Source organism: Cetorhinus maximus, chromosome 19, assembly GCF_964194155.1.
Source record: "Cetorhinus maximus chromosome 19, sCetMax3.hap1.1, whole genome shotgun sequence".
In the NCBI taxonomy this organism is placed as follows: domain Eukaryota; kingdom Metazoa; phylum Chordata; class Chondrichthyes; order Lamniformes; family Cetorhinidae; genus Cetorhinus; species Cetorhinus maximus.
This window is the reverse complement of record NC_135897.1, coordinates 49023139-49045111: the sequence shown is the minus strand read 5'-3', so window position 1 is coordinate 49045111 and position 21973 is coordinate 49023139. Positions and strand designations below refer to the sequence as shown.

The window sequence follows — 21973 nt, the reverse complement described above, 5'->3', positions numbered from 1 at the left end:
CCTATCTGCCACACCTCTACCCTCATCCCTTCCCCTCCCTCCAGAACCATGATAAAGTCTCCTTGTCCTCACCTTTCATCCCACCAGCCTCCTCATTCAAAGGATTGTCCTCCTCCATTTCCACCAACACTGGCATAATGCCCCCACCAAACAAACACATAATCTCCTAAGCCCGCCCCCCCCCCGCCCCCGTCAGCATTCCGAAGGGACCGTTCCCTCCGTGACCCCCTGGTCCTCTCCTCCATCACCCCCAACTGCTCATTTCCTTCCCACTGCACCTTCCCATGGAATGGCAGAAGGTGCAACACCCGCTCCTATACCTCCTCCGTCCTCACTGTCCCAAGGCCCCAAACACTCCTTTCAGGTGAAGCAGTGCTTCACATGTAACTCCTTCAATTTGGTCTACCGTATTCACTTCTCCCAATGTGGTCTCCTGTACCTTAGGGAGACTAAATGCAGACTGGGTGACTGCTTTGTGGAACACCTTTGCTCAGTCTGCAAGCATGATCCAGACCTCCCTGTCACTTGCCATTTCAAAACACTATCTTGTTCTCATTCTCTCTTGTTCTCATGCCCACATGCCTGTCCTTGGCCTGCTGCAATGTTCCAGTGAAGCCCAACGCAAACTGGAGGAACAGCACCTCATCTTCCGATTATGCACTTCTGGAATTATCATTGAGTTCAACAACTTCAGACCATGAACTCTCTCCTGCATCTTGACCCCATTTTTTAAATCCAATTTAAAAAAAAAATATATATCCTTTTTCCCCAACCCCCCTCCCTCCACAAGGCCAACTGTCACTTGTGTCTACGTTGTGATCTCACAGAGCGCTGACCTTTATTCTGCTATTAACACATTCTGCTATCTTACCTTTATGCCACTATCAGCACCTTCTTTAGTCTTAACACTCCCTTTGCCTCGTGTCCATGACATCTTTTGTCAATCTCTCCTGATCTCCCACCTATTCTGACCCTCTATTTTGCTCCACCTGCTCCATCCCCTCTTAAACAATATAAAATTCATCACATTTCTCCTTCACTTTAACTCTGAAGAAGAGTCATATGGACTCGAAATGTTTCTCTCTCCACAATTGCTGCCAGACCTGCTGAGTTTTTGCAGCATTCTCTGTTTGTATTTCAGATTTCCAGCATCTGCAGTATTTTGCTTTTAACCAACAGTACAGTGTTCGATCCCTGTTCTGACTAAGCTAGATTTGGGGTCTGCCTTCTTGCCCTGTAGTAAAATCATGGTGTATGTCATGTTTCAGTGATCCTTGAATAACTGAGAATGCTATCTGCAGAAGAAGAACCATATTCAACTGAAACCAAACATGGAAACATTTTAAATAGAATAGTTTGGAAACACTCAAGTCAGGCAAAAATGTGGAGATAACTGTCCAGGTATTTTGAGTATAGACCTTTCCTCAGAACTTCAGCCCATTCCCGAAATCCTTGTCTGTTCTCTCCTGGAATGCTGCCTGATTTGCTAACTGTTTCCAACATTTGATCCTTTTTGCTTCATATTCCCAGCATCTGAAGCATGTTTTTATTTTGCTCAGGTAAACATTCCAACTAAAATAATTTTCTACTTGGATAAAACAGCGAAAGTTCGGGGGATAACACAGCGAGAGTAAAATTCTAACCAAGCACACAGAAAGTAAGAATTTATAATTTGTGAGTAATGGCAAAGAATTTCTACTTTCTACTAATCTCCAGTTTATAGTTAATAGTGCAAGAGTAAGGTTAAAGTAGGTAAAAGTAACTAAAGTTTAAGCAAAAAATGCTTTAAAAGTTTAATGTTAAGGCATGGCAGGACAGCTCAGCTAAGCGGAATGCCCACCCTGCAGCATGTGGGGAGTTGTGGACACTTCTTGTGACCCAGATGAGTCCATGTGCAGGAAGTGTCACCGGCTGCACAAGCTTGAGCTCCGCGTTTCAGAGCTTGAGCGGCGACTGGAGTCACTGAGGTGCATCCATGAGGCAGAGAACCACGTGGATAGCACCTTCAGAGAGGTGGCCACACTAACAGGCTAGGGGCAGGCAGGCAGATAGGGAATAGGTGACTGCCAGGCAGTCCAAGAGAAACAAGCAGGTAGTGCAGGAGCCCCCAGAGGTCTCGCCCCCTAAACGGTTGTCCATTCGGTGAGGGTGATGGATCCTCGGAGGAGTACAGCAAGAGCCAAGCCTATGGCACCACGGGTGGCCCAGCTGTACAGGAGGAGGGGGGAAGAAGGGCAGTACTGATAGGGGATTCTTTAGTTAGGGGAGCAGACAGGCATTTCTGCGGCCGTCAAGGTGACTCCTGGATGGTTTGTTGCCCCCCTGGTGTTAGGGTCAAAGATGTCCCAGAACAACTACAGGACATTCTTGTTGGGGAGGGTGAACAGCCAGAGGTTGTGGTCCACATTGGTACTAATGACATAGGTAGGAAGGGGGATGTGGTCCTGGAATCGGAATTTAGGGAGCTAGGTAGAAAATTAGCAAGCAAGGCCTCTAAAGTAGTAATCTCCGGATTACTCCCAGTGTCACATGCAAGTGAGTACACACAAATAGGAAGATAAGACAGATGAATGCGTGGCTGGAAAAATGGTGCAGGAGAGAGGGCTTTAGATTCCTGGGACACTGGGACTGGCTCTGGGGAGATGGCACCTGTACAAGCCGGACGGGTTGCATCTGAACAGAGCTGGGACTGAGTTCCTTGCGGGTTGTTTTGCTAATGCTGTTGGGGAGGGTTTAAACTAACTCAGCAGGGGTGTGGGAACCAGGAGAGAATATTAGAAAGTAATACCAGGGCGCACGGAATGTTGGGAGAGGCAGATAGCACTAAAATAGAGATTAGTAAGTTAATAGATGGAGTCAGAGTAAGGGGGCAAGTAATGAAGTCTTAATCAGGGTTACACTGCATGTATGTGAATGCACGGAATATAGTTAATAAAATTGGGGAGTTACAGCCACAGATTTCCTTGTGGGATTATGATGTTGTGGCGATAAAAGAGACCTGGTTTAAGGAAGGGCAGGTCTGGGTGTTTAAATATTCCTGGTTACAAAGTGTTCAGAAAAGATAGGAAAGGGGAAAAAAGGAGGAAGGGTGATGGTATTGGTTAAGGAGAGTATTGCAGTACTGGAGAGAGGATGTGTCAGAGGATTCAAGGACCGAGTCGATTTGGCTAGAGCTAAGGAATAAGAAGGGTGCAATTACATTGCTTGGTGTGATGTATAGACCACCAGCTAGTGGGAAGGATATAGAGGAACAAATCTGCAAGGAAATTACAGAGAGGTGTAAACATCGTAGAATAGTTATAATGGGAGACTTTACCCATATATAGACTGGGATAGTGGTAGTGTAAGGGTCAGTGAGGGATAAGTGTTCCTAGATTGTGTTCAGGAGAATTTCCTACAGCAGTATGTGTCCAGTCCAACAAGAAAGGAGGCACTGGTAGACCTGGTTCTTGGGAATGAGGTGGGCCAAGTAGATCAAATGACAGTGGGGGAACATTTAGGGGACAGTGATCATATTATCATACAGTTTAGGATGATGGTGGAAAATAACATTGGTCAATCCAGAGTAAGAATAATCAACTGGCAGAGAGCAGACTTCACTGGGGCAAGAACAAACTGGGCCAGATAAACTGGATTGAAAGGTTGGCGGGAAAAACAGTAGCTGAACAATGGGCTACCTTCAGAGAGGAGATGGTATGGGTACAGTCAAGGTATGTTCCCTCAAAAGGGAAGGGTAGGGCAAACAAATCCAGAGCTCCCTGGATGACAAAGGAGATAGAAATTAAGTTAAAGAAGAAAAAAATGTGCTTACGACACGTGTCAGGATGCAAATACAATTGAGAACCAAGCTGAATACAGAAGGTTCAGAAGGGATATGAAAAAGCAAATACAAGAAGCAAAGAGCGATTATGAAAAAGGTCTGGCAGCTAACATAAAAGGAAATCCCAAAGTATTCTATAAGCACATCAATAGTAAAAGGGTGGTAAAAGGAGGAGTAGGGCCGATTAGGGACCATAAAGGGGATTTACACATAGAGGCAAGAGGCATGGCTGAGGTGTTAAATTAATATTTGCATCTGTCTTTACCTACGAGGTAGATGCTGCCCAGGCCATGGTGACAGAGGAGGAAACTCAGTTACTAGAAGGGTTTAAAATTTTTAAGGAGGAGATATTGGATAAGCTGTCAGTACTTAAAGTTGATAAGGCACCCGGACCAGATGAGATGCATCCAAGAATATTGAAGAAAGTGAGAGTGAAAATTGCAGAGGCACTGGCAATAATCTTTCAATTCAGGGGAGGTATCGGAGGACTGGAGAATCGCAAACTTTATGCCCTTGTTGTAAAGGTCTGCCCAGCAACTACAGACCAGTCTAGAAACAATTATGTGGGATAGAATTAATGGTCACATGGAAAAATGTGGATTGATTCAGAAGAGTCAGCATAGATTTGTTAAAGGAAAAGCATGTCTAACTAACTTGCTGGAATTTTTTGAAGAGGTAACAGAGATAGTTGACGAGGGCAAGGCTGTTGATGTGGTGCATATGGACTTCCAAAATGCGTTTGATACTGTGCCACACAGCAGACTTGTGGGGAAAGTTATCGGTCATGGAATAAAAGGGACAGTAACAATGAGGATATAAAATTGGCTGAGGGATAGGAAACAGAGTAATGGTTAATAGGTATTTTTCAGGCTGGAAGAAGGTTTGTAGTGGAGATCCCCAGGGGTCCGTATTGGGACCCTTGCCTTTCCTGATATGTATAAATGATCTAGATCTTGGTGTGCAGGGGACAATTTCAAAGTTTGCAGATGACACAAAATTTGGGAGAATTGTAAACTGTGAGGAGGACAGCGTAGAACTTCAAAAGGACTTTGACACATTGGTGGAGTGGGCATATAGGTGGCAGATGAAGTTCAATGCGGAGAAGTGTGAGGTGATACACTTTGGTACAAAGACCATGGAGAGACAGTATAAAATAAAGGATACTATTCTAAAGGGTGTGCAGGAGCAGAGAGACCTGGGTGTATATGTACATAAGTCATTAAAAGTCATGAAAAGGTAGAGCTGTTTCTAAAGCATACAGTATTCTAGGCTTCATTAATAGTGGCATAGAGTACAAGAGCATGGAGATTATGGGCGGAGCTTATATAAGACACTAGTTAGCCCTCAGCTGGAGTATTGTGTACAGTTCTGGGCATCATACTATAGGAAGGATGTGAACGCAATGGAGAGAGTGCAGAAGAGGTTGATCAGAATGGTTCTAGGGATAAGAAATTTCAGCTATGAGAATAGATTGGAGAACTTGGGACTGTTTTCCTTGGAGTGGAGAAGGCTAAGAGGAGACTTGATAGAAGTTTTCAAAATCATGAGTCTGGACAGATTAGATAGGGAGAAACTGTTCCCGTTTGTAAACGGATCGAGAACTACAGGGCACAGTTTTAAAGTGTTTTGCAAAAGAAGCAAATGCGAGATGAGAGAACTTTTTCACACAGCAAGTATTTAGCGTATGGAATGCACTGCCTGGAAGTGTGGTGGAGGCAGGTTCAATTGAGGCATTTGAGAGAGCATTGGATGATTATCTAAATAGAAACAACGTGCAGGGTTACAGGAAAAAGGCAGGAGATTGGCACTAAGTTAAAATGTTCAGAGAGCTGGTGCAGACATGATGGGCCAAATGGCCTCCTTCTGCACTGTAATAATTCTGTGATTCTGTGATTTTATTTCACTTTATCCAGCATTTCTTTTTTCTCTTCTATTTTACTTTAACTTGAGATCTAACTTATGAATACCACTCCAATTATTACATATCTTTTGACAATTTTTATTAAGTTTAATACAACATATTTTACCCCATCTATCAATTCTACCTCTAATTTCAGAGAATATAACACCATTGACAGTCCATTGATTTTAATGCACTACCTTTGGTAAGTCACTGAGTGTTGGTGTTACAATCAAGAAAGCATAATCTGAAATCTGTTTTTTAAAAAATGGCCTTCAGATAGCTGAAAACAATTCCCATCATTCTTTTCAGCCAGAAGAGTCAGAAATCTAAAGATTGAATATGCTTCTAATAGATACAGTATGATTTAATATTTGAAACACATTTTAGGCTTCAAACATGGAAAGTCAATTACATCTTTTTTACTGTACCAGAGAAGATGACTTGTCATCTAGGAATTAAAATTCCAAAAGATCCACAGTTTATTGGAATCCAAATGTGTAACGGACAGACAAGATCCAGAATTCCTTGCATGCTGAGTACTTCACTGTCAGTTCTGCTGCCTTGATCAGATGCAGAGCAGTAGCCAGGCATTTTTCCAACCACCAGGGAGGTAAAACTGGAGAGTGTCAAGCTGAACTGCACTGGTACACCTGCTAATGCTCTATTATAGAGCCAGAGCTATAGGAAGAAGGGAAGAGCGAGTGGGGAGGAAACAGCTAATTAACTTTCAAAAGACTGTCTACTAGAACACAGATTCCCTCTTAAAGTAGATGTAAGTATATCAGAGTCAAATAATGCGGAAAATAAAAACATTTTGGATGTTTCCCTGCGCTAAGTTGGGCAAGTGGTAAGAGTTTGCCAGCAATAGTAAATCTATTTATATGACTATAAATTTTTCATGGCCTTTACCTCAATTTGGAGGCTGATTTTCCTGAACCTTGCTCCCAGGAAACAGATTTTTTTTCCCCCAGGTGCAAAGGTCAGGAAAGCAGGGTAGAGACTTGTTTCCCTTAGTTTCAGCCCCTTTTATGTTATCCTAGGAATTCTGCAGCTTTTAAAAAAATTCTTTAATGAGATGTTGCTGTCGCTGGCAACATTTGTTGCCTATCCCTAAATGTCCTTGAGAAGGTAATGGTGAGCCAGCTTCCAGGACTGCTGCAGCCATGTTGTGTAGGTACACCCACAGTTCTGTTAGGAAGGGAGTTCCAAGATTTTGATCCAGTGGGTCAGAGTTGAACCTATGCCTGCAGTAGGCACAAGTATGGCCTGAATTTTTGCGCCCAGGTCAGGAGCACAGAATCGGGACATTTCCCAGCTCCGCAAACTCAACCCAGGAGAAAGTGCCCCAGTGGTTGGGATTTTTGTTCCAGGATGGTGGGGTTCTCTGGGAGTTGGTCCAGGTGACCCTGGAACAAGTGTGGAGGTGGGCTGGGCGGAAGGTTGCCCCTGTGCATCAGCACTCTGTCAAAGATTTTAAAGCATTAAAACAAAAAACAGACCTCCAGCCCTCGCCCCTCACATCCCCACACATTATCCATGCCCCATCCATGCAATATCATGCCACCTCATGCCCTCTACCTGGTTCCTCATACGCTCCATGCCAACCTAAGCCCTTCCACCCACCCCTCCATGCCACCTATGCTCCTCCACCCAACCCCCATGGCCCTTCATAGCCTCTATGCCAATTTAATGCCAACCAATCCCCACCACCCTTTGCACCTACCATGCCAATTCACCAAGTATCCACCGTGGGCAGACCTCAAGAGCCATGCTGAGATTAAATAAAATAAAAGTCTGTGTCTATTGCAGACTTAAACGCTCATTCTTGAAAACCCATTTACTACATTTACATTCCTTCAACTATACTATAAGAACAAACATTTAATTCAAGTGCTTAATCCCTTAGAAAAACAAATTGTTGTAATTCATAGTCCCATTTCAAAGTGTCTATAACCACTTGGAGCTGTCAATCAAACTGTGAAATGGAAGGCACCCTGCTGTGATCATGGAAGGTTGTGAAATCAGTCATGCAGCACAAATCCAGTAATGACAACCCTCAGGCTATCAAAGGGCGGACACACAAACCATGGTTAAGGAAAAAGCATATAACTGTGCAAAAGTGAGTGGCAGATCAGATTATTGGCCAGAATATAAAGAACGGCAGAGAATGACTAAAATGTTAATCAGGAGAAAGAAAGTAAAAGTATGAGAGGAAGTTAGCTAGAAACAGAAAAATGGATAGCAAGGGTTTCTACAGGTATTTAAAAATAAAAAGCGTAAGTAAAGTGAGTGTTGGCCGTCTAGAGAGTGAGAACGGGGAGTTAATAGTAGATCATAAGGAAATAGTGGATGAAATGAACAAATATTTTGCCTCTGTCTTCACTACAGAGGATACAAAATACATTCGAGTAATAGCTGTAAATCAGGAGATATACAGGAGGAGAGAGGAACTGAGTGAAATTGCAATCACTAGGGAAGTGGTACTTAGCAAATGTAGAAACATAGAAAATAGAAGCAGGAGTAGGTCATTCAGCCCTTCAAGCCTGCTCTGCCATTCAGCATGTTCTTGGCAGATCCTCTATCTCAATGCTGTATTCCTGCACTCTCCCTATATCCCTTGATGCCTTTAGAGTCCAGAAATCTATCTATTTCCTTCTTAAATGTATTCAGTGACTTGGCCTCCACAGCCTTCTGTGGTAGAGAATTCCATAGGTTCACCACCCTCTTGAGTGAAGAAGTTTCTCCTCATCTCAGTCCTATCCTGTCTCTTGAGACTGTAACCCCTTGTTCTAGACCTCCTAGCCAGAGGGAATATTATCACTGCATCCAGCCTGCCATCCCTGTCAGAACTTTATATGTTTCAATGATACCTCCTCTCATCTCTTAAGCCTAGTCGGCACAATCTCTCCTCATATGGAATCCTGCCATCCCAGGAATCAGCCTGGTGAACCTTCGCTGCACTCCCTCTAAGGCAAGTATATCCTTTCTTAGGTAAGGAGACCAAAACTGCACACAACTCCAGGTGTGGCCTCACCAAGGCCCTGTACAGCTGCAGTAAGACATCCTTGCTCCTGTACTCAAGTCCTCTCGCATTGAAGGCCAACATACCATTTGCCTTAATTGCTTGTTGGAACTGCATGCTTGCTTTCAGTGATTGGTGTACAAGGCTCAGGCCCCTTTGTACATCAACATTTCCCAATCTCCCAATCTATCACCATTTAAATAGTACTTTGTCATTCTGTTTTTCCTACCAAAATGGATGACTCCACACTTATCCACATTAAACTGCATCTGCCATGTATTTGCCCACTCACTCAACCTGTCTAAATTGCCTTGAAGCCTCTTAACGCCCTCTTCATTGCTCACATTCCCACCAAGTTTCATATCGTCAGCAAACTTGGCAATGTTATATTTGGTTCCCTCATCCAATTCATTGATATATATTGTAAATAGCTGGGGCCCAAGCACTGATCCCTGCTGTACCCTACTAGTCACCGTCTGCCACACTAAAAAAGACCCATTTATTCCCATTCTCTGTTTCCTGCCTGTAAACCAATTCTCAATCCATGCCAATATATTACCCCCAATCCCATGTGCTTTAATTTTACAGACTAACCTCTTATGTGGAACTTTATCAAAAGCCTTCTGAAAATCCAAGTACACCACACTCACTGTTTCTCCCATATCTACTCTGCTAGTTACATCCTCAAAGTATTCCAGTGGGTTTGTCAAACATGATTTCCCTTTCATAAATCCATGTTGACTTTGCCTAATTCCGTTGATATTTTCTAAGTGTCCTTTTGTCACATTGTTTATAATAGACTCTAGCATTTTCCTTACTACTGAGGTTAGGCTAACCGGTCTGTAATTTGCTGTTTTCTACCTCCCTCCTTTTTAAAATAGTGGGGTTACATTTGCCACCCTCCAATCTGCCGGGACTGTTCCAGAATCTACAGAATTTTGGAAGATGACAACCAATGCATCCACTATTTTCATGGCTACCTCCTTTAGTACCCTGGGATGTAACTGATGGAGCTGCAGGCTGACAAGTCTCAGGTCCTGATGGACTTCATCCTAGGATCTTAAAAGAGGTGGCTAACATGGTAGTAGATGCGTTGGTGTTAATTTTCCAAAATTCGCTAGATTCTGGAAAGGTTCCATCAGACTGGTGTTATGACAATGATGTGTTCCAGGTGGACCAAATCCACAAACGAAGCTTGGTCACGCTGTCACAACAGTTTTGCAATTTGTATTTATTACGAGAAATGTGTGCACTGAATTCAGAAGTAATGAGTCCACCAAGACCTTTCCAGGTTTTAAAAATTTAGTTAAAATATTTATTCACAAAATAAAAGATTTTCAAGCACATACAAAAGACTACAATTACTTAATACAATAACAACTCCTAAAATTCCTAATTAACCTGACTTCCAGTTGCACACCAACTTTAAGACAACAGTCCAAAATAGATTTTAGATTGAAAGAAAAAACCAAGTTAACACGGTACCCACTTGACAGTGGAATTACAAATGGCTTTCTCCAACTTTTGTTACTGGACATGACAAATCTAAGCACAAATGGCTGGAGGCTTTTTCAAGGTTATTTCACACACTCCAGTTAGATCTTACATGGCCCCCAACATTACCTTTCACTCTCCTTATATATGTTTCTCTCTCTTTAATATGTAAATTCCATTGTTCCATATATCTTTGGAACTGTACCCTTCCCATAATATAAAAACTTTAATGTTGCCAATATTGTCAGTAACCGTTGGGAAAAATAAACACACTCCTTAGCTTTGCTTATCTGGCTAGTTGTAAACATATATTGTCACGACTCACTGGCTGTGTACTGTAATATCAAGCCCCACTATTCCCCAAGCTGCGACAAATGTGAAACATTTGATCAAACCACCAGATTGCCCCAATTCTACCAAACTGTTTGATTTAGGTTAATAGAATACAGGCACCAGGTTTGTAAACTTAATAAGCAAATAGCTGTTTTATTGAACAAGCTGTCATTAACCAGTGGCAAAAGAAAGAAATTGAATTCTTGATTTCTAATTCTATAACTTTAACTCTACCCCCTTCTTAAATCCCCATACACACACATACAAGACACATAAGACATACAAAAACATGGATTTTAAGGGTGGGATAAAACAGTTCAATAGCACTAATTCCAGAGTACAGGATTCGAAGGGTTGATTTTGATTGATGTCTTTCAAATTCCTTTCCATTGTTGATGACATGAGGTGGTCTTCCAGCACTTTCAGTATTTAGTTCACTAGTTGAGCACCTGCCTTTCAATGTCTCTGTGATTTTTTCCCCTTTGCCTCTTGACAGGGTTTTTCAGAGAGATAAAAACAAAAAGCTAAAAGCTACTGCGGATGCTGGAAATCCAAAACAAAAACAGAATTACCTGGAAAAACTCAGCATGTCTGGCAGCATCGGTGGAGAAGAAAACAGTTGACGTTTCGAGTCCTCATGACCCTTCGGCAGAACTGAAGTATAGTTAGGAGAGAGGTGAAATATAAGCTGGTCTAAGGTGGGGGGCAGGGGGAGAGAGAAGTTGAGGGTGGGGTGGTTGTAGGGATAAGCAAGCAGTGATAGGAGCAGATAATCAAAAGATGTCACAGACAAAAGGATCAAAGAGGTGTTGAAGGTGGTGATGTTATCTAAGAAAAGTGCTAATTAAGAATGGATGGCAGGATACTCAAGGTACAGCTCTAGAAGCGGGCCGTCCGAGGTTGGGCGACTATCAGGTTCACGCCTTCTCCTCCCTCCCAGAAACATGATAGGGTCCCCCTTGTCCTCACTTATCACCCCACCAGCCTCCGCATTCAAAGGATCATCCTCCGCCATTTCCGCCAACTCCAGCATGATGCCACCACCAAACACATCTTCCCTTCTCCCCCCATGGCGGCATTCCGTAGGGATCGTTCCCTCCGGGACACCCTGGTCCACTCCTCCATCACCCCCTACTCCTCAACCCCCACCTATGGCACCTCCCAATGCCCACGCAGAAGATGCAACACCTGCCCCTTCACTTCCTCTCTCCTCACCGTCCAAGGGCCCAAACACTCCTTTCAAGTGAAGCAGCATTTCACTTGCATTTCCCCTAACTTAGTCTACTGCATTCGTTGTTCCCAATGCGGTCTCCTCTACATTGGAGAGACCAAACGCAAACTGGGCGACCGCTTTGCAGAACACCTGCGGTCTGTCCGCAAGAAAGACCCAAACCTCCCTGTCGCTTGCCATTTTAACACTCCACCCTGCTCTCTTGCCCACATGTCTGTCCTTGGCTTGCTGCATTGTTCCAGTGAAGCCCAACGCAAACTGGAGGAACAGCACCTCATCTTCCGACTAGGCACTTTACAGCCTTCCGGGCTGAATATTGAATTCAACAACTTTAGATCTTGAACTCCCCCTCCCCTTTTTTTCAATAATTTATATAGAGTCTTCTTTTTTCCCACCTATTTCCATTATTTTTAAATCTACAACGAATACTTTGTTAGTCTTTCCACCCCACCCCCACTAGAGCTGTACCTTGAGTGTCCTGCCATCCATTCTTAATTAGCACTTTTCTTAGATAACATCACCACCTTCAACACCTCTTTTATCCTTTTGTCTGTGACACCTTTTGATTATCTGCTCCTATCACTGCTTGCTTATCCCTACAACCACCCCACCCTCAACTTCTCTCTCCCCCCGCCCCCACCTTAGACCAGCTTATATTTCACCTCTCTCCTAAGTATACTTCAGTTCTGCCGAAGGGTCATGAGGACTCGAAACGTCAACTGTTTTCTTCTCCACCGATGCTGCCAGACCTGCTTAGTTTTTCCAGGTAATTCTGTTTTTGTTTTTCAGAGAGAGTAGGTTATAGAGATATGAGGAGAAAAAAAAACAAGCTAACTATTATTGTGGAATTACTGGAATCTTCCACATACAGGAGAAATAGGTTTTAGGTCTTGTTCCTTTCAGGCTAGGAGCTATTCTGCTCTGCTCGCTCTCAAAACCTGGTCACCTGGTCAGGAGCCAATTAAAATGCTGCTGTCAGGCAGCTCCCTTGGTCCAGGACTCCTTTCTGGCACCATCCTCTCTTTCATGGCACACTCTGTTCCAGGACTGCAACATTGTATATATCTCTCATCCTGTTCCAGTAGACATGTCTTTCAACCTGCAGCCATTGTAACTCTAATCCACAGTCCGACAGGGGAAAAAAGATATGTTCTTTATAACAGTCTAACAGAAATAAAAAGATATGTTCCTTACAATACTAACAACCCTTTGAAATCCAAACAACCCCTTCACTTATCTAAAAATGCAAATTCCCATCACACCTTACATGCTAAGACAGCATCCGCATTTACTCATTAGCATTTCAAGTACATTTCCATACCTAGCTTCTTTTGATAATTTTAAGCCTGCAGTCTAGCTGACTCCAAAAATAATTAAATCATACAGACAGAACCATCTACACTCACACTCATAAACCTACTTCACAACAAACCAGAAACATATTAGGAAAATTATTATACTTTTGTAACACTGGAAAGTAGCAAATATAACCCCACTTCAAGAAGGGAGGGGGGCAGAAAACAGGAAACTACAGACCAGTTAGCTTGATGTCTGTTGTGGAGAAGGTGTTAGAATTGATCATTAAGGAGGTTATAACTGTGCACTTAGAAAACCTCAAGGTAATTGTGAAGAGTCAACATGGTTTTGTGAAAGGGAAATCATGTTTAACAAATTTATTGGAGTTCTTTGAAGAAGTAACATGTGCTATGGATAAAGGGGAGCCTGTAGATGTACTGTACTTGGATTTCCAGAAGGCATTTCATAAGATACCACAAAGGTTATTGCAGAAAGTAGAAGCTCATGGTGTAAGGTGTAACATATTAGTGTGGATAGATGATTGGCTGTCTGGAAAAAAATGGAGAGTATGCATAAATGGGCCATCTTCTGATTGGCAGGATATGATGAGTGGAGTCCCATGGGTCTGTGCTGGTGCCTCAACTTTTTGCAATTTATATCAATGGCTTAGATGAGGGGAGCGAAGGCATGGTAGTTCAATTTTCAGATGACACAAAGATAGGTAGTAAAGTATGTTGTGAAAAGGACATAAGGAGGTTGCAGACAGATATAGATGGGTTGAGTGAGTGGGCAAAAATCTGGCAGATGGAGTATAATGTGAGAAAATGTGTAGCTGTTCATTTTGGCAGGAAGAATAAAAGAGCAGAGTATTACTTAAACAGAGAGCGACTGCAGAATTCTGAGGTGCAGAGGGATCTAGGTGTTCTAGTGCCTAAATCACAAAAAGTTAGTACGCAGGTATAGCTAGTAATTAAGAAGGCTAATGGAATGTTTTCCTTTATTACGAGAGGAATTGAACATAAAAATAAGAATGTTACGCTTCAGTTATACAGGGCATTGATGAAACCACATCTCGAATAGTATGTGCAGTTTTGGGCTCCTTATTTAAGAAAGGATGTAAATGTACTGGAGACTGTTCAGAGGAGGTTTACTAGATTGATACCTGGAATGAGGTTGGACAGACTAGGCTTGTTTCCACTGGAATTTAGAAGAGTGAGGGGTGAGTTAATTAAAGTGTATAATATCCTGAATGGTCTTGACAAGGTGGACTTGGAAAGGATGTTTCCTCTTCTCCTTTCTCTTCCCAGATCTAGGGGGCACTGTTTTAAAATTAAGGATTGCCCTTTTAGGACAGTGATGAGAAATTTTTTCTAAGGGTCATGTGACTTTGGAACTCTGCCTCAGGAGGCAGTGGAGACAGGTCATTGAATATTTTTAAGGTGGAGCTGGATGGATTCTTGTTAGGTAAGGGAATCAAAAGTTATTGGGGATAGGTGGGAATGTGGAATACAAAACACAAACAAAAGCCAAGATCTTATTGAATTGCAGAGCAGGCTCGAGGGGCTGAATGGCCTACTTCTGCCCCTATTTCATATGTTAGTATTTCTGGCACTCAGGACAAATGCAAGAATGCCAAAATTCAAATGATCATAACAATGTATTGAGCTCCAGGTGAAAAGAGTGCTGATTGGTTATTATTCTGACTCTGATTGGCCAAGATGTTGCCATGGAGGTCTGAAAGTTACAACCTTTGGCCCATTTCCAGGTTTGCACAGTACACAGTGAACAGTGCTAGCCATTGTGCCACAGGATAGTTTTGATGCACTCTGTTTCTGAGTCAAGTGTGCAAGGCAAGCAAATGGCTATGGGCCCTATTTACAAGATTGCTGACAAGGCCAAACTTATAGTGCTTGGAACTATGTGAATGCCAGCATGTATATTGACCAGTGAAGGTAGGCTTGCGGTACACAGTGGAGAAACCATTTAGTGGATTTTTCAACTAGCATGCTGAACTAGACAACTCCATTTCAAAAGCTACACTCACAACCAACATAAGATAATCAGTCAAACTCAGTACGTGGCTCATTTACACTTGTTTGGGGAGAACAGGTCCCTTCTAGCAAGAGGAATATGTTCAAGTCTTTTTTGAGTTCCCTAGGAGCTTGGGGAGCCTATAGTTCCCCATTCCCCTTTGCTTTCGCCATGGCAATGCCTCAGCCAATCAGAGTTGGCTTACCAACCAATCAGTGTCCCTTTTTTCCTGTAGTATAAATTGTTGTGATCGTTTGAAATTTGGCATTCTTGCATTTGCAAGACAAAGCTTCGGCAACGTGTCTCTTTTCAGAAATATTCAAGTTCTGTACTACCGAGTGAATTTCCTATTGCCTAATTCCTATTTGTAGTCATTCATTGTTGGAAAATTGCATTATGGATCTGACTTGCATCCCTGTACGGTAAGTGTACCTGCATTATCCAGGTATATGTTGGCCACAGGATAGGGGGAGCTGTATGGATTTTTGGTGGGGACTTCATCCTGCCAGTCCTGCTTTCTCTCACTGGATTTTTGCATCACGGGTAAAAGGAGTAACAACTCGGTGAAACCAAATACCTCCTCCATCACCCAGCTTGTCTGATCCTTGTACTTATAAATACGAGCCCTGAAATTCCTTTTTTTAACAGTTTATGTGTGAGTAAAACATCTTTAAGGTTTGATTGAACTAACATACGTCATTCATTCACAAATATAACACACTTTGACCTTGTTAAAGATGTAGCTGGAGTCCTAGGAAATGTGATTAAGATCTTAGATTAAGATTTAAATAAATAAAATTTCAATTCAGAGCCTAATTAATTATTAACTGAAGAATTAGTAAACCAATAGTTTTAATAGAAGATTTCTACCTTCATAGAAATGTAACTGGAATTGTTAAAAAAACCACTGCTCTTTCTGAATGAGGTTTGATCATCTTTCATATGCTAGGAAAATTTTTATTCGAGTTCTGACTGTAATGGATGTTTAGATATTTGTATTTTACTGCTATCTTCCTTACTTTCTATTTTTGTTACTTAGAATTGAAAGGGAACAATTGGCTGACCTTTTATCTGCATCCTTGTGTAATCTTGTCAAACAGTTTCATAGCTTTGAGGTTGCACAACACATTGGTGAACTTTCCTCTATATTCAGCAATGGTCAGCTGACTTCTATACTTTGTGGCAGCTAAACAATTGCATAAGGACTGAATGTCTCATGTTTGAGCATTTGTTCACCCGTTGAGAATGGAAACATTTGGGATTGGCCACACATTTAATGTATGTTTTGTGGTATAATGTTCCTTATGAGTAGCACAGCACAAACTGTTGAATATAAACATTGTCCCAAGTACTTACAGCAAGATCGTTCACTATTGAAAGAAAAATTGTTGAATGAAAAGAAAATAAACTTGAGCAGTATTAAGAAGTCACTTTCCCTCTGTGTGGCAAATACATCTCAAACAATACATTACATTACAGACCTGAACAACACAAGATGGTGGTTTTGTTTTGTGACTAATGTGTGCCTGAATTCCCAAACAAAACTAAAGTGTTTTTTTAACATATATATCACTTAAACAACTGTTCAATAGAATAGAGTAAAATTTCTATAAAAGGATGCCTGCAAAAAACAGACATTGGTTGAGAGACCCTTTATTATACTAGATACAATTAATTATAATAGACGCATCTGGAAACTATGGACGCTCGCAAATTACGACAGACAACCTTCAATGCACCAAAAAAAGGCATTGATCTCTTTACCCAGAGAAACGACTCCATCTCTGGGTTTAAATGCTTCTTTTTGAGTATGCATTCACGGGAAGTTGGCATTGCTGGCAAGGACGGTGTTTATTGTCCATCTGTAATTGCCCTTGAGAAGGTATGGTGAACCACATTCTTGAATCGCTGCTGTTCATGTAGGTACACCCACAATGTTGTTAAGGAGTTCTAGGATTTTGACCCAGTGACAGTGAAGGAAAGATGATGCAGTTCCAAGTCAGGCTGGTGTGTGGCCTGTGGGGAACTTGAGGTGGTGGTGTTCCCATGCATCTACTGCCCTTGTCCTTCTAGCTGGTAGAAGTTGTGGGTTTGGAAGGTGTTGTTGAAGGAGCCTTGGTGAGTTGCTGTAGTGCACAGCTGTCACTTTATGTTGGTGGTGGTGGTGGGAACTAATGTTTAAGGTGGTGGATGGGATGCCAATCAAGTGAGATGGGTTGTCCTGGATGGTGTCAAGCTTTTTGTGTTTTTGGAGCTGCACTCATCCAGGCAAGTGGAGAGTATTCAATCACGTTCCTGACTTGTGCCATGCAGATGGTGGACAGGCTTTGGGAGTCAGGAGGTGAGTTACTGTCTGCAGAGTTCACAGCCTATGATCTGCTCCAGTAGCCACAGTTTTTATATAGCTCGTCCAGTTCAGTTTCTTGTCAATTGTAACACCCAGGATGTGTTAGTGAGGGATTCAGCGATTGTAGTGCCACTGAATGTCAAGGGAAGATGGTTAGATTCTCTCTTATTGGAGATGGTCATTGCCCGGCACTTTTGTGGCATGAATGTTCCTTGCCACTTATCAGTCCAAGCCTGACATTGTCCAGGTCTTGCTGCATATGGACATGACTTCAGAATCTGAGGAGTGGCATATGGTGCTGAATATTGTGAAATCATCAGCAAACATCCTCACTTCTGACCTAATGTTGGAGGGACAGTCATTGATGAAGCAGTTGAAGATGATTGGGCCTAGGAGACTACCCAGAAGAATTCCTGCAGTGATGTCCTGGGACTAAGATTGTTGACCTCCAACAACCACAACCACCTTCCTTTTGCGCTAGGTATGACTCCAACCAGTGGAGAGTTTTCCCCGATTCCCATTGACTTCAGTTTTGCTTGGGCTCCTTGATGCCACACTCCATCAAATGCTTCCTTGATGTCAAGGGCAGTCACTCTCGCATCACTTCTTGAGTTCAGCTCTTTCATCCATGTTTGCATCAAGGCTGTAATGAGATAAGGAGTTGAGTGGCCCTAGCAGAAACAAAACTGAACGTCAGTGAGTGGCTTATTCCTGAGTAAGTGCCGCTTGACAGCACTGTCGACGACACCTTCCATCACTTTACTGATGATCAAGAGTAGACTGATGGAGCGGTAATTAGCTGGGTTGATTTGTCCTACATTTTGTGGATGAGACACACCTGGACAATTTTCCACATTGTCGGTTAGAAGCAAGTGTTGTAGGGTACTGAAACAGCTTGGCTATGGGCGCAGCTAGCTCTGGAGCACAAGTCTTCACTACTGTTGTCGGAATGTTGTCAGGGCCCATAGCTTTTGCAGTATCCAGTAACTTCAGCCATTTCTTGGTATCACATGAATTGAATCCAGTTGGTTGAAGACTGGCATCTGTGATACTGGGGACCTTGGGGTGGGAGGGAGTGGGGGGAGGCCAAGTTGGATCATCCACCCCGCAGTTCTAGCTGAAGATGTTTGCAAATGCTTCAGCCTTGTCTTTTGCACTAACGTGCTTGTACAACTCTATCCCAGGGCTAAAGGCTGTGGATGCTGGATAGAGAACTCCCCTTTCCATAAAAACCTGAAACTGCACTGGAATGGTCAGTGCTCTCTCAAAGTCAGGTATGGGTCTCCAGGACACTTTGCAATGATCACTATGTAAATCAAGACATTAAATTTACCACTGCTGTGTTCCCTTGCTCTGTGACATCACTTGACCAGCACCACAGAGAGCTGTAACCATGTGGAGTGGAAGAACCAAGCAGGGAGGAGGAAGGTTATTAAACTAAGGGCTATTACAGCTTGAGATCCTTCACTACATGTGGTTATTGAGGTAGAGACTAATATTTAATATGAAAGAGAAAGGGTTAAATATCTGAAAAGGAAGAATATAAAAGGATCTGATGGTTACAGCAAAGATTGCCAGCAGCAGGGAGTAGCTGACTCTCCCCTCCAGAGTTGTAGTGTTTGGTTTCCTCTGTTCACATGCTTATGTGTGATTTCCTGCTATTGGAACTTTTTGCATAACAGTGCAGGATGCCAATGGTGCAGATTCCAAAATCAGAACATCCTTCCCTCAGTGTAAAGGGACCTTCCTTCCGTCAGTGTAAAAGGGCCTTAGGATGGTAATGAACTGAGAAATTTCAACAAACAAAAAATGAACTGAAATCCCATCCCATTGGTAGGGATCCAGAATTAGGCATAATCCCAGGTGAGAGCAAGAATAAGAAGGAATGCTGCGAGAGATCCAGTCAATCCTGGAATATGTACAAATAAAGACCATTTTGAAATTCAAGTTCCTTAGGTGTCTGGAATTGATAGGTTTCACAGTATGTAACTTAACCTTCTCTAGCTGTAGTATTCCAAAACAAAGCTTTTCACCTTGAACTCATCAGGATACATGCAAATGATCACAACAATTTATACTAAAAGCAATATGTTTGAGCCTTGCACCCTTTTCAAATTGCCGGGAAGCATGGGAAGCCTATAGTTCCCTGTTGTTTTCTCCATGACAACACCTTGGCCAATCAGAATAGATTTGCCAGCCAGTTATCACCCCTTTTACTCCTGTAGTATAAATTGTTGTGATCGTTTGAAATTTCGCATTGTTGCAATTGTCCTGATGATTGCAAGACGAAAAGCTTCGGCAACATGTTTCTCTTTTCAGCAATAGTAAAGTTCTGTACTACCAATTGATGGTTTATTCCATACCAGGTCAGTGTAAGATCAGTATTTACCTCTGCAAAAAGCAATTAGTATTTGAATACTGTATTATCCGTATAACTAGGCAAAGTGTGGGAACAGGAGATCAAATAGCATTTTTTTTGTGTGTGTTAATGTTTTCGTAATAACAATTATATTGTTACAAAAGTTTTAGGAGGATATAATAACTAGCTAACTATTTTGGGTTGACCCATCAATGAATTTTACTTACCAAATCTAATTTCCGGTTGCATTATAGGTTACTTATAAAATACATTTTCCCTATAACTCACTATAAATTATAGGACATTTATCTGTGGTACACTATGTTAAAACATTAATGAGTTATAGCACAGAATGTTGGAACTTGAGTTCTCTCCTGTAGTTCTCCACATGGTGAGTTTCTGGATCATCTCTGCTCAGCTGTTGGGAAATGCATGGGTAATGCTGGGAAGATGGAGACAATTCTAGCTTGTCTTGCTCTGTGCAAAATTGACTTTTAGGAATTAGTTCAAAATATAATTGGCTAAAACCTAGAAATTGGTGACTTGACATCCTTTCAAATTGGTGAGCTTTGAGATTGTTTTAAAAAAAAAGTTAACGTACCTTTCAGACAACCTATCAGGCTTTCTCTTTCACTTCCTATTGGATAGATTGTTATCCATTTATAGATTACTCATATTACATGTTATACACCTAGCTTAGTGTCACATTTTCAGTTTTGAAAATATCATACATGCATAAATGCATGTTATAGTTACATTTAATAGGTTAGTATGTTTACAAAATTGCACCAAATCATAATTAAATGGATAGGGAATGAACCATATGGAATCCTGTTTCATTTTACAGTTCTCAGGTTCTTTTATCAGAAAATAGTGGATGAATGAGAGAACTCCCATGGAAATCCACTACCATTATTTTTGGCAATAAAATGCCACTAGAAAGTGCTTGAAAAAAATGCTTATAAGTTTTCAGTTGCTCTGGCATACTCCTCCCACAGCTCCTGAAGGAAACGAGGCCAGAACCCAAAGCACTGTGGCATGGCCGTGGCGTAGGTGATAATGTCTTCATCTGCTCCAAACATGGTTATCAGTATAAAGCTGCAACAGTGATACCCCGCAGAGTGTAAGTTTTCAAGCTGCAGGACTTCATTGGGTGGTGGAGATGCATCTGGTGAGACATGTACTGGAAGTAGTGGGATCCACGTTGGGGATTGTATCATTGTGTTCTGAATCCCTGAAGATCTAGAATAAGATGTTTATTTTGTGTTTCTTATTAAATGGTCCCTCAATTTAACTATTTACTTTATAATGGACACTGAGCCCAATCAGAGACCTGTTGGGAGGCTATTAAACAAGTAAAATTTTATGTATTGACCTGTGAACAAATCTTCCTCAGATTCCAATGTTTATTAAAATCAAGATTGGTACCTATCCTCATATTGTGAGCAGGCCAGATTAAAGTTATAAATATCCTTCCTCACATTGCTGTAGGGTGAAGAAAAACAAGGTGATTTCAGGCATTTGAATTATAAAGAAATAACTAAGTTTCCACATAGTTTACATAACCATTTCTGCCTTTCCGTCTCGATTCTGACAAAAAAAACTTACAATTTGTATTAGGGACATTCCTGTTGAAACAAAGTCTGTACATTTAATGAATTATTGTGAAGTAGCTGCATAATCCCTGTACTGAATTTATATTTGTAATAATTTTATGTACAGCTAGTTGGTTTATAAAAAATATCTAGTTCTAAGTGAAGTTTTAGATTTTTTTGACTTCACAAATAAATGAGGCACAGAAAGATTAAATTTGGGTACAATTAATGATTAGATTCCATTATATTTGTTTCCCCAGTGTCATCTGGTGCAGCAGCTGGGACTCGGTCATCACCTGAAGGCTCTGAATTTTGTTATCACAATGTTTGAAATGCTTGCTCCTCAATCGAGTGAAATGGTTGAAGTGACAGACACATCATTTGATGGAGTGCAAGTCAGAGTGTTTGAACCCAAGAGTGTTAATGATGAACTAAAGCGAAGCATTATTTACATACATGGTGGAGGTTGGGCTTTAGGAAGTGCAAGTAAGTGAAGTGCGAATAGAAATTGTGAATTTCTTAACCTTCCTGTTAAATGCCTA

The 21973-nt window shown here is 41.7% G+C and overlaps 1 protein-coding gene across 3 annotated transcripts in view; it reads left to right on the top strand.

Moving 5' to 3' along the window:
- The window catches only part of LOC144693790 (neutral cholesterol ester hydrolase 1-like), a 41606-nt gene that overhangs the window by 8572 nt on the left and 11061 nt on the right, over positions 1-21973 (top strand). For 2 of the 3 annotated variants that reach the window (XM_078563823.1, XM_078563825.1), the window contains exon 2: positions 21692-21917. In XM_078563823.1, the coding sequence (XP_078419949.1) occupies positions 21692-21917 (226 nt within the window). Of the gene's footprint in view, positions 1-15415; positions 15553-21691; positions 21918-21973 lie in introns of those variants that run through there. The other variant, XM_078563824.1, reaches the window with a different exon arrangement.